The sequence below is a fragment of the Phyllobates terribilis genome, unplaced genomic scaffold (genome assembly GCF_046119375.1).
Source record: "Phyllobates terribilis strain yellow unplaced genomic scaffold, ASM4611937v1 Scaffold_11__3_contigs__length_659146591, whole genome shotgun sequence".
Classification (NCBI taxonomy): domain Eukaryota; kingdom Metazoa; phylum Chordata; class Amphibia; order Anura; family Dendrobatidae; genus Phyllobates; species Phyllobates terribilis.
In genome coordinates, this window is record NW_027362771.1 from 440,056,682 (window position 1) to 440,070,198 (window position 13,517).

At 39.2% G+C, this 13,517-nt stretch overlaps 1 protein-coding gene across 2 annotated transcripts in view; it reads right to left on the bottom strand.

Moving 5' to 3' along the window:
• The window catches only part of RHCG (Rh family C glycoprotein), a 222,534-nt gene that overhangs the window by 82,689 nt on the left and 126,328 nt on the right, over positions 1-13,517 (bottom strand). For both annotated transcript variants that reach the window (XM_073653258.1, XM_073653257.1), the window contains exon 3: positions 2,673-2,823. In XM_073653258.1, the coding sequence (XP_073509359.1) occupies positions 2,673-2,823 (151 nt within the window). The remainder of the gene's footprint in view (positions 1-2,672; positions 2,824-13,517) is intronic.

Here is a 13,517-nt window from a genome sequence, read left to right on the forward strand (position 1 = left end):
AACACGGCTCACACCACTGATTGGCAGCTTACTGTGTACACTATGAATTGTCAACAAGCTGCCAATCAGTGATGTGGGCTGGGTTACCCATGTCTGCACAAGACATGTAGTCAAGCAGTGATAATATCCTGCAGGTAAAATACTGATTGTGTGTATTAAAACAACACACAGCCTATTAAGTAACACATTCCTGTAATCTGGCTTCTGTGCCCTATATTAGGCTGGTCTCAGATTTCATATAAAAAATCAGCTGAAAGATTCCTTTTGATATGTTGAAAAAAGACGCATGGCCATGAAGTTCAACTGATGGATGGGAAATGATAAAGGGGATGAGTTATATGTTCAACCACAATGCATGATCCCATCTTCCCTAAAAGAGCTAATCTTTCCCGACTGATCCCTGATGTTGATCTACTGGACGAAACGTTCAGAAAACAACTTTACACATTTATAAAAGCATTGATATTATTTTCTTCCAAAAAAGAATATAAGCCCTTTTTGAAACTATGCACGGTTCCCGCTGTGACCAGCTCCTGAGGTTGATTATTCCACAGATTAATAGTTCTCGTCTCCTCTGGAGATTGTCCAAAACCTTTCATTCATTTTCAGGTGTGAAAATTGATTGGATTTTTTTAGGCTATTGTTAAAGGTAATAAATAAAAACTATTACAGGTCATGGATGACAAGGTGTCAAGAATATTTATTTGTACATGAACAACTCCCTTTCTTAGAAAAATAATTGACATCATATCTGCAGCAATCCAGGTAACATAATAAGTCTTCAGTTTAGCAATTATTTTTAGGGAGTGGATTATGCTTAAATGACTTATGAGGAACAGAAAGTCATCTGCTGAAATTGCTCTTGTAAACTGACCCATCATGCCGGCCAAATTGTAAAGGTGGCCATACACTTTAATATCTTTGGTCTGAAGGTAAATTAATTAATGTTTCCAATAGGTAGAAGGGAGTAAGGCAGACATCTCTGGCAGAAGCTTATCTCATGGTCAAACAAAAAGATTGGGTGCTTAAAGGGAACCTGTCATGTCCCCAAATACTATTAACCTTGTTAACCTACAGATATAGAGTTAGTCTGCAGGTTAACAGTGCCACACTGGTGTCCACAGACCTTACTGAAAGTGCAGCACTTGGGAGAAAATTAACTTTATTCCTCCTGGAAGCTGCCGGCTTTCAGTCATAGAGGCGTGCCCAAAGCAGCTACAGTCACAGTTAAGTATATTCCCCTGCAGTTTGATTGACAGTTTGCTCTGCACATATGAGTTGTCAATGAAAGCACCTTGGAATGATTATAGCTGCAACTCTCTGTGCACTGAGAGGTGACTGAAGCGGCTCCGGGCACACCTCTATGACTGAAAGCCAGCGGCTCCCGGGTGGAATAGAGTTAATTTCCTCCTGGTAGCTGTGTTTTCAGTGAGTCAACCGGACAGCATTGGAGTGCTAATAATCTGGAGAATCACCCCATATATGTATGTTAATAGCATTTGGGGACATGACAAATTCTCTTTAAATGTAAAATTTCTGATCCTTCCCTCCCCAACATCATAGTATTTGTTAGGGAAAAGTTGGGAGACATAAGTCAGTACACATCAGATAGTCGGTGCTGCTACATGATGACACATAAAATATGCAGTGTTATATCAAACGCCTGTGGAAGCATGTGATATGCAAAACAGCTGTCACCTCGATTTGGGCACCAGCTCCCTCCCCTGCTAGGAATACATGCTGCGATTAAATATAATATTAAAACTATTTGGTGAGTGCTGGGTTTTCTGTGAAATCTGCTGTATAGAAACTGAGCACCACCATGTCATCTGTTAAGTCACCACCCCCAGAAATATGAATGCATGGGTGAAAAAGTCTGATTAACTGGTTATACGCAACAGTGCCGGTGAATTAAAACTTTTACTGTTTTTGTTTGATCGGTGGAGTGGTGGGCTACACAGACTTGTGGTAGTGCCGTAGGGAAATTGAACACCTGCTGCCAGGTTCCCCAACAAACTACAGCTGATAAATTTGAGCCTTTTTAGCATATTATAGTGCTTTAATCAACATTTCATAACATTTCAGATACCTTTTATTGCACCAAGTTTTTTCCACAACATCTGGCTCCCTCTTTTCAACAGCCTCACTCTGTCAGTTCAGTGGCGTGTTCTCTTCTTTTTCAAAATGGCACCTGCAGACGCATTGGGAGCTAGAAAGCCTAAACCATACCTCCTTCCCCTGCCTTTCCATTGGTGTCAGATAGATGAGCATCAACAATGACGGTTCTATGTCCATCAGAGAAAAAGCAGGGATATGCATGGTTCAGGCTTTCCACAGTTCTCAGTCCTTGTGCCTCTGCAGGGCCCTTTTGAAGAAACAAAATGAAATAGGGAGACAGCAGCTGCAGAATGAAGGGCTCCAGGGATTGTGACTATACTCGGAAATTGTATAGTCACATATTAGGGAGGACGGTCACATTAAATATCTCCGAATGAGTTTAAGGGCAACCAAAAGAATTATGAAATTAGCTATCGCTATAAATTAAGAAGATATCATGTATCAGTGCAAAATCAGTAAAGTATTTGAAGTTAAGGGGTTTACGTTAAATCAATTTATGACAGTTACTTCAGGTTCACATACTTAAAAAAAAGGAAATTTGACATGTATCTTACATGAAGCTTGTTTAGGAGAATATATTCATTCACAGAGAAGAGCGTCACTTGAAAGAGAGTCATCAACATCACTTGTACGGGGCTAACCTTTCCCAGGACTCCTCCAAAAGCAATACACACAGACCCCACACAGAAGTCAGCATTGATTAAGCTGGAAGAAAACACATAAAAAATTTCCAATTTACCAATACACATCTAGATCCCATTACTGTTTATTTACAAGCACACAGTATATATATATATATATATATATATATATGTATATGTATATACATATATACATACAGTGGTGGCCAAAAGTATTGGCACCCCTGCAATTCTGTCAGATAATGCTCAGTTTCTTCCTGAAAATGAATGCAATCACAAATTCTTTGGTATTATTCTCTTCATTTAATTTGTCTTCAATGAAAAAACACAAAAAGAATTGTCCTAAAGCCAAATTGGATATAATTCCACACCAAACCTAAAAAAGGGGGTGGACAAAAGTATTGGCACTGTTTGAAAAATCATGTGATGCTTCTCTAATTCGTGTAATTAACAGCACCGGTAACTTACCTGTGGCACCTAACAGGTGTTGGCAATAACTAAATCACACTTGCAGCCAGCTAACATGGATTAAAGTTGACTCAACCTCTGTCCTGTGTCCTTGTGTGTACCACATTGAGCATGGAGAAAAGAAAGAAGACCAAAGAACTGTCTGAGGACTTGAGAAACCAAAGTGTGAGGAAGCATGAGCAATCTCAAGGCTACAAGTCCATCTCCAAAGAATGTTCCTGAATGTTCCTGTGTCTTCCGTGCGCAGTGTCATCAAGAAGTTTAAAGCCCATGGCACTGTGGCTAACCTCCCTAGATGTGGACGGAAAAGAAAAATTGACGAGAGATTTCAACGCAAGATTTTGCGGATGGTGGATAAAGAACCTCGACTAACATCCAAACAAGTTCAAGCTGCCCTGCAGTCTGAGGGTACAACAGTGTCAACCCGTACTATTCGTTGGCGTCTGAATGAAAAGGGACTGTATGGTAGGATACCCAGGAAGACCAGACTTCTTACCCCGAGACATAAAAAAGCCAGGCTGGAGTTTGCCAAAACTTACCTGAGAAAGACTAAAACGTTTTGGAAGAATGTTCTCTGGTCAGATGAGACAAAAGTAGAGCTTTTTGGGAAAAAGCATCAACATAGAGTGTACAGGAAAAAAAAAGAGGCATTCAAAGAAAAGAACACGGTCCCTACAGTCAAACATGGCGGAGGTTCCCTGATGTTTTGGGGTTGCTTTGCTGCCTCTGGCACTGGACTGCTTGGTCGTGGGCATGGCATTATGAAGTCTGAAGACTACCAACAAATTTTGCAGCATAATGTAGGGCCCAGTGTGAGAAAGCTGGGTCTCCCTCAGAGGTCATGGGTCTTCCAGCAGGACAATGACCCAAAACACACTTCCAAAAGCACTATAAAATGGTTTGAGAGAAAGCACTGGAGACTTCTAAGGTGGCCAGCAATGAGTCCAGACCTGAATCCCATAGAACACCTGTGGAGAGATCTCAAAATGGCAGTTTGGAGAAGTCACCCTTCAAATATCAGGGACCTGGAGCAGTTGCCAAAGAAAAATGGTCTACAATTCCAGCAGAGCATTGTAAGAAACTCATTGATGGTTACCGGAAGCGGTTGTTCACAGTTATTTTGGCTAAAGGATGTGCATCAAAGTATTAGGCTGAGGGTGCCAATACATTTGTCTGGCCCATTTTTGGAGTTTTGTGTGAAATGATCAATGATTTGATGTTTGCTTCATTCTCTTTTGTGTTTTTTCCTTGAAAGCAAATTAAATGAAGAGAATAATACCAAAGAATTTGTGATTGCAATCATTTTCAGGAAGAAACTGAGTATTATCTGACAGAATTGCAGGGGTGCCAATACTTTTGGCCACCACTGTATATATATATATACAGTTATATGAAAAAGTTTGGGCAGCCCTATTAATCTTAAGCTTAATGTTTTATAAAAATTGGTGTTTTTGCAAGAGCTATTTCAGTTTGATATATGTATTAACTGTTGGACACAGTAATGTTTCTGCCTTGAAATGAGGTTTATTGTACTAACAGAAAATGTGCAATCTGCATTCAAACAAAATTTGACAGGTGCATAAGTATGGGCACCTCACCAGAAAAGTGACATTAATATTTAGTAGATCCTCCTTTTGCAAAAAATAACAGCCTCTAGTCGCTTCCTGTAGCTTTTAATGATTTCCTGGATCCTGGATGAAGGTATTTTTGACCATTCCTCTTTACAAAACAATTCCAGTTCAGTTAAGTTTGATGGTCGCCGAGCATGGACAGCCCTCTTCAAATGATCCAACAGATGTTCAATGATATTCAGGTCTGGGGACTGGGATGGCCATTCCAGAACATTGTAATTGTTCCTCTGCATGAATGCCTGAGTAGATTTGGAGCGGTGTTTTGGATCATTGTCTTGCTGAAAGATCCATCCCCTGCGTAACTTTAACTTTGTCACTGATTCTTGAACATTATTGTCAAGAATCTGCTGATACTGAGTGGAATCCATGCGTCCCTCAAATTTAACAAGATTCCGGTGCCGGCATTGACCACACAGCCCCAAAGCATGATGGAACCTCCACCAAATTTTACTGTGGGTAGCAAGTGTTTTTCTTGGAATGCTGTGTTTTTTTGCCGCCATGCTTAACGCCTTTTTGTATGACCAAACAACTCAATCTTGGTTTCATCAGTCCACAGGACCTTCTTCCAAAAAGAAATTGGCTTCTCCAAATGTGCTTTTGCATACCTCAGCCGACTCTGTTTGTGGCATGCTTGCAGAAACGGCTTCTTTCGCATCACTCTCCCATACAGCTTCTCCTTGTGCAAAGTGCGTTGTATAGTTGACCGATGCACAGTGACACCTTCTGGAGCAAGTTGATGCTGCAGCTCTCTGGAGGTGGTCTGAGGATTGTCCTTGACTGATCTCACCATTCTTCTTCTCTGCCTTTCTGATGTTTTTCTTGGCCTGCCACTTCTGGCCTTAACAAGAACTGTCTCTGTGTTCTTCCATTTCCTTACTATGTTCCTCACAGTGGAAACTGACAGGTTAAATCTCTGAGACAGCTTTTTGTATCCTTCCCCTGAACAACTATGTTGAATAATCTTTGCTTTCAGATCATTTGACAGTTGCTTTGAGGAGCCCATGATGCCACTCTTCAGAGGAGATTCAAACAGGAGAACAACTTGCAAGTGGCCACTTTAAGTAGCTTTTCTCATGATTGCGTACACCTGGCTATGAAGTTCAAAGCTCAATGAGGTTACAAAACCAAAAAAAAGTGCTTTAGCAAGTCAGTAAAAAGTAAGTAGGAGTATTTAAAACAAGAAAATGATAAGGGTGCCCATACTTATGCACGTGTCAAATTTTGTTTGAATGCAGATTGCACATTTTCTGTTAGTACAATAAACCTCATTTCAAGGCAGAAACATTACTGTGTCCAACAGTTATTACATATATCAAACTGAAATAGCTGTTGCAAAAACACCAATTTTTATAAAACATTAAGCTTAAGATTAATAGGGGTGCCCAAACTTTTTCATATAACTGTATATATATATATATATATATACATATATATATATATATATATATATATATATATATATATATATATATATATATATATATATACACAGTATATATATATGTTCTATTTAAGACTGAGCACAATAGGAGCCAATTTGGACAAGCCGACCGCAGCTGTTAAATGACCACTACTCGGTTATATACAAGCTGATCAGCAGTCGTTTAATGGCCTGTGCAATTTGTGCACAGAACGATCGTTAATATGATCATATAGAACAACATGAATATTAGCAGCACATCACCTGTTAGACAAGACAATGTGCTGCCACATCTCCTGCTGAACATTGAGTGTCTAATGAATGCTCATTCCTAATAATCAGCTCTGTTCAATAAGCCTTAAGACTTATTAGGTTGCTTGCTGCAGTTACAATAAAAGTCCTCCTCTGCCCCCCCCACCACTGATTGTCAGCTTTCTGCAGACAGTGTGCACAGAAATATTCCAATCAGTGGTGTGGGTCGAGTTACACAGAGCTCAGCATTCAGAGCTCTGCTAGATCTGCAGCAGAGAAAACAGGGATTATATAAAAATGACAGCACAGCATGCAGACCGGTAAGTGACACATTACTGCAAACAGGGTCTCTACCCCTTCATTAGGCTGCACTCAGATTGCACAGCAAATACCTGGTGACAGATATTGCTGCCGCTATTCTCTATTATCTGCTGCTCGTTCAAGGTTTATGCTACACAGACAAGAATCATACTGCAAAACTGTTTAAATGGAATATATAATCAGAAAATGACATTGTTTAAATCAGTTTTTTTGTGCTAAAATTTACAATGACAGGTAACGCCTCTATACACAGGAGATAACACAGATCCAACATTTAGAACAGACAATGTCGCTGCTGACCCTGGTCTCCCTCCTTTCTCATTGGCCTTTCCAGACGCTCATTACAAGCTTCAATTAAAAATTATAGGGTCTGAATCAGTCTCTTTGGATTTTCTAAAGTAGTATTAGTCTAAAATAACCCCAGTGTAAGGTGTGAAAATTGCAAGATTTGAAAAACTAAACTGCCAAAATTAAAAAAAAAATTATAATTATCATAAAAGCCTGAAAATAGGTCGTTTTTTTATTACACATTCACTAAAACAAATTACTTTAGTTATTGTATATAGATGTGGTAAATGAAAATCACATCGAAATCATTGGCCATACAGTAAAAAAAACGCACTGGAAAGTGACAGTCATTTGCGATTAAACCACATGAACAATTGCCGTACAGTTCTTGGTCACACATTACACTTCCATTACATACCGTATGCAGGATACAATTCAGTACATGTATAACTGTAAATAAATAATAATTATAAAAATTCATAAAAATGTATAAGAAATGATAAATAAATCGATTCTGTTTTCTTATTACCTTAAAACTATGATATCCTGAAAACTATTTTGTCAATATGATAAAGTCCTGCCTAGGGTGGTAACATTTAATCTCCAATATACAACATAGAATTACTTTACACTTGGCATAGCAATCATTAAATTCTCTGAGTCTGCAGGTTAACACTAAACATTAAGGAGATATTTCAAAATGATCATCCAGGTATGTTGTGTAATTTTAAATATATGAGATGAATAGGCGTATGCTAATAAGCACAGTCTTAAATTTCTTCAATTGTGTAATATAATCCCGCTTAATCCTGTTCTGTTCATCTTCTGGGTCACACAGGCTGCAAAATCTTTAGTGCAAAAACAAACTACCGATTTATTTGTAAACTATAAGTGAAAATGTCCTGGGGGAAAAAATGACCAGTCAAGATGTTACTGGTGACCTGGGGTCAGATGGCAGAAGCACGCTCTTCCGAACACATTAAAGGTGTCAAAGGTCTAGGTTTTCACAAGCTATAGGGGAATTATTGTACAACAAAAACTCTTTGAAAGAGTCGATGACTGTAAATATGTTTACATTATATAGTCAGCAATTTTCACTTCTCTGTTCACAAGAAAAGAAATGGCAGAATTATTTTACCTCCTGCCACCATCATCCTGCAGAATATAGCACTTGTATACATCAAATGGCTAATTTATTAGAATTTAGAGAAATCGTCCCCTTTACAATGTGTAATGGTAATGGTAACTAACCTACCTAAACCTGATATTTCCACTTCTATATGTGTTTCTAACATAACCCCAAGCAGCACACCTACTGTTTTGGGGTAATATTTGACTCAGACCTTCCCTCCATTCCTAATATCCCTCACTCGCTCATGTCACCTCCAACTCAAAAACATCTAGACTCTGTTCTTTTCTCACATTTGAAACCCTGTTGGTTTTATTCATTCTCATCTGTACTACTGCAACTCTCTACTAATTTGTCTACTTCTAAGTAATCTTTCCCCTCCCTAATAGATCTTGAATGTAACAGTCAGACTCATATTTCTGTCCAGCCTCAACACAGATGCTTCCACCCTGTGCCAGTCATTGCACTGGTTGCCCATCCAATGTAGTATACAACATACACTCATCACTCTTACACACAAAGCTCTCCACAGTTCTATACCTCCTACATCTCTGTCTACCATCCTACCCTGTGCTCTCTGTTCTGCTAATGATCTAAGACTAGCATCCTCCATAATCTGAACCTCCCACTCCTGTCTGCAAGACTTTTCTTGTCCTGATTCCATCCTCTCAAAACTACTATCCCAGACAATAAAGTTAATTTCTAACATCAACAATTTAAAACAAGCCCTTAAAACACATCTGTTTAGACAGTCCTATCATATCACCTCACTGCTCTCTGTTCTCCTTTCCTATATTTTCCTCAGAATCTGGTCCTTTCTATTATCTGTTCCCACAACCTCCATGCACACAGTAGCACTTTGTATCTGTACATTGATACTGGCTGGTGAAGCTTGATTTTATACCCACATGTATTATCATGATGGTTGGACCATACACTACAAGCACTTTTACCTTGTCTCTCCCCTACTTTCTTAAAAATTATAAGCTTGTTTCATTGTACCTATAGTGAAACATTGTGGTGGTAGTGTCCATATGTGGGGCTGTGTGAGTGCTGTTGGTGTTGGGGAGCTACATTTCATTGATGATAACATGAATACCAAGATCTGCTGCTCTATATTGAAAAAAAAGATACTACCATCACTCTGTGCCCTTGATAGATGTGCAATTTTCCAACATGACAATGATCCAAAACACAAATCTGTTTCATTTCAGAAGAACAGGGTGAAAGTGAGTCAGTAGCTAAGTATGTCTCCTGATCTGACCCCAACTGAAACACCTATGGGGAATTCTGAAGAGACAAACTGAGCGTCACTCTCCATCCAGAATCCAGACTCTAAGAGAGGTTGTTCTTGAAGAATGGAAAAAGATAGATGTTGCAATATGTCACTAATGTGTTCATTCCATGACTAGAAGACTTAGTGCTGTCCTTAAAAATCATGGATGACATACAAAATACTAGATGTAGTAGTTTTTGATGGAGGGGGTGTATTCATTTTTGCATCAACTAATTGGAGTACAACTGAAGATTTTGTAATGAAAGTTATATTATTAACCTTACTTTCAAATAAGGGTTAAAAATGTTCCATGAAACTCAGTCTTGTCAAAATTTTGGAAATTGTTCTTGTAGTCAGTGAGATATTGTTGATTAAAGGGAATCTATGAGTCGGATTAACCCTGCTAAGCCATCTATATGCGCACGTAGATCATAGGAAGTTGAATAAAAGGATACCTTGATATGCTATCCAATGTCTTATTCCAGAGAAATCCACGCTTCCTTATATAAAGGAGCTGTTCAGGACTATGGGACGGTCACAAATCTGCATGAGAAACTGCCTTCAGTGCTTATTTTAAATAAAAGAGTGTTAAACATGTAACTAACACAGAACAGTAGAAATTAACTTTGTCTCATAACAAGCATTTAGCAGCTGCAGCTCTTACAGCTCTGCTGTATTGCAACAATATTGCAACCCTAGCTGCTTTTGAGATGGAAGCTGAGTCAGTTATAATCACACACAGCTCTGCATTGAGATCACGCGAGCAGAAAACGACCATTACACATCACACTGTCATGCCTTCTTTTATTTATCCAGGGCCTATTATTATTAAAAGGCGGCATTACCAGGGTGAGACATGTAACTAACACAGAATAGTAGAAATGAACATTGTATTCTTTCAAACACGTTTGCAGCAGCTCTCTGAGCTCTGCTGCAATGTCCCCCCCTTACACTGTCTGCCTGTGAGATAGAAGCTGAAGCAATGAGAGGAGCCTGCATATATGTCAGTTATAATCACACACAGCTCTGCAGTGAAACCAGGATATTTAAAATAATCTCTGGAGGTAGATTTTCATGCAGATCAGTGACCAGCCCATTGATCATAACAGATCATTTGATATAAGAAAAATGTGCATTTCTATGGAATAAGACATTGGATCGCAGATATCAAAGTATCATTTTATTAAGCATCCCATGACTTGTATGTCCAATTAGACAGTTTAGGAGGGTTGATTCTACGGACAGATTTCCTTTCAAATCTTACTTTTCAAAGGAGGTGTACTCATTTATGCTGAGCACTGTATGTACAATATATATACAAAAGTGAGTATAACCCTGAGTGAAAATGGCCAAATTGTGCCTAATTAGCCATTTTCTCTCCCCGATGTCATGTGACTAATTAGTATTACAAGGTCTCAGATGTGAAAGGGGAGCAGGTGTGTTAAATTTGGTGTAATCACTCTAACACTCTCTGATACTGGTCACTGGAAGTTCAACATGGGACCTCATAGCGAAGAACTCTCTGAGGATCTGAAAAAAAAAAAGAATTGTTGCTCTACATAAAGATGGCCTAGGCTATAAGAAAATTGCCAATACCATGAAACTGAGCTGCAGAACAGTGGTCAAGACCATACAGGGGTTTAACAAGACAGGTTTCACTCAGAACTGGTCTAGCCATGGTCGACCAGGTTGTCTTTTCAAACTAGACGTAAGAGAGCTGCCACCATTGCTGCCTAGTGTGTCTTGCCTACAGTCAAGCATGGTGGTGGGAGTGTCATAGTTTGGGTCTGCATGAGTGCTGCTGACTGTGGGGAACTACAGTTTATTGAGGGAACCATGCCAACATGTATTGTGATATACTGAAACAGAGCATGATCCCCTCCCATCAGAAACTGGGTCACAGGGCAGTATTCCAACATGATAATGACCCCAAACACACCTCCAAGACAACCACTGCCTTGCTAAAGAAACTGAGGGTAAATATGATGGACTGGCCGAGCATGCCTTCAGACCTAAACACTATTAAGCATCTGTGAGGCATCCTTAAACGGAAGGTGGAGAAGTGCAAGCTCTCTAACATCCACCAGCTCCGTGATGTCGTCATGGAGGAGTGGAAGAGGATTCCACTGGCAACCTGTGAGGCTCTAGTGAATTCCATGCCCAAGAGAGTTAAGGCAGTTCTTGCAAATAATTGTGGCCACACAAAATATTTACACTTTGGGCACAATGTGGCCATTTTAACTTAGGGGTGTACTCACTTTTTTTGCTAGCGAATTAGACATTAATGTTAATGGCTATGTGTTGAGTTATTTAGCGGGCACGTCAAATTTACACTGTTATACAAGCTGTGGACTGACTACTGTACATTGTATCAAAGTGTCATATCTTCAGTGTTGTCTCATGAAAAGATATAATATTAAACAAAAATGTGAGGGGTGTACTCACTTTGGTGATATACTGTATATATATATAATATATATATATATATATATATATATATATATATATACACTGCTCAAAAAAATAAAGGGAACACTCAAATAACACATCCTAGATCTGAATGAATGAAATATTCTCATTGAATACGTTGTTCTGTACAAAGTTGAATGTGCTGACAACAAAATCACACAAAAATCATCAATGGAAATCAAATTTATTAATCAATGGAGGTCTAGATTTGGAGTCACCCCCAAAATTAAAGTGGAAAAACACACTACAGGCTGATCCAACTTTGATGTAATGTCCTTAATAGTGATGAGCGAGTATACTCGGGCGAGCACCGAGTATTTATAGCGTGCTCGGTGATATGTTTGAATCACTCCCGTGTGCATGATTTGCGACTTTTTGACAACTTTGATACATGTGAGGAATGTCTGCTTCTTACACATTCCTAATATAGTACAGACCAAAAGTTTGGACACACCTTCTCATTTAAAGATTTTTCTGTATTTTCATGACTATGAAAATTGTACATTCACACTGAAGGCATCAAAACTATGAATTAACACATGTGGAATTATATACTTAACAAAAAAGTGTGAAATAACTGAAAATATGTCTTATATTCTAGGTTCTTCAAAGTAGCCACCTTTTGCTTTGATGACTGCTTTGCACACTCTTGGCATTCTCTTGATGAGCTTCAAGAGGTAGTCACCGGAAATGATTTTCACTTCACAGGTGTGCCGTGTCAGGTTTAATAAGTGGGATTTCTTGCCTTATAAATTGAGTTGGGACCATCAGTTGTGTTGTGCAGAAGTCAGGTGGATATACAGCTGATAGTCCTACTGAATAGACTGTTAGAATTTGTATTATGGCAAGAAAAAAGCAGCTAAGTAAAGAAAAACGAGTGGTCATCATTACTTTAAGAAATTAAGGTCAGTCAGTCTGAAAAATTGGGCAAACTTTGAAAGTGTCCCCAAGTGCAGTTGCAAAAACCATCAAGTGCTACAAAGAAACTGGCTCACATGAGGACCGCCCCAGGAAAGGAAGACCAAGAGTCACCTCTGCTTCTGAGGATAAATTTATCTAAGTCACCAGCCTCAGAAATCGCAGGTTAACAGCAGTTCAGATTAGAGATCAGGTCAATGCCACACAGAGTTCTAGCAGCAGACACATCTCTACAACAACTGTTAAGAGGAGACTTTGTGCAGCGGGCCTTCATGGTAAAATAGCTGCTAGGAAACCACTGCTAAGGACAGGCAACAAGCAGAAGAGACTTGTTTGGGCTAAAGAACACAAGGAATGGACATTAGACCAGTGAAAATCTGTGCTTTGGTCTGATGAGTCCAAATTTGAGATCTTTGGTTCCAACCACCGTGTCTTTGTGCGACGCAGCAAAGGTGAACGGATGGACTCTACATGCCTGGTTCCCACCATGAAGCATGGAGGAGGAGGTGTGATGATGTGGGGGTGCTTTGCTGGTGACACTGTTGGGGATTTATTCAAAATTGAAGGCATACTGAACCAGCATGGC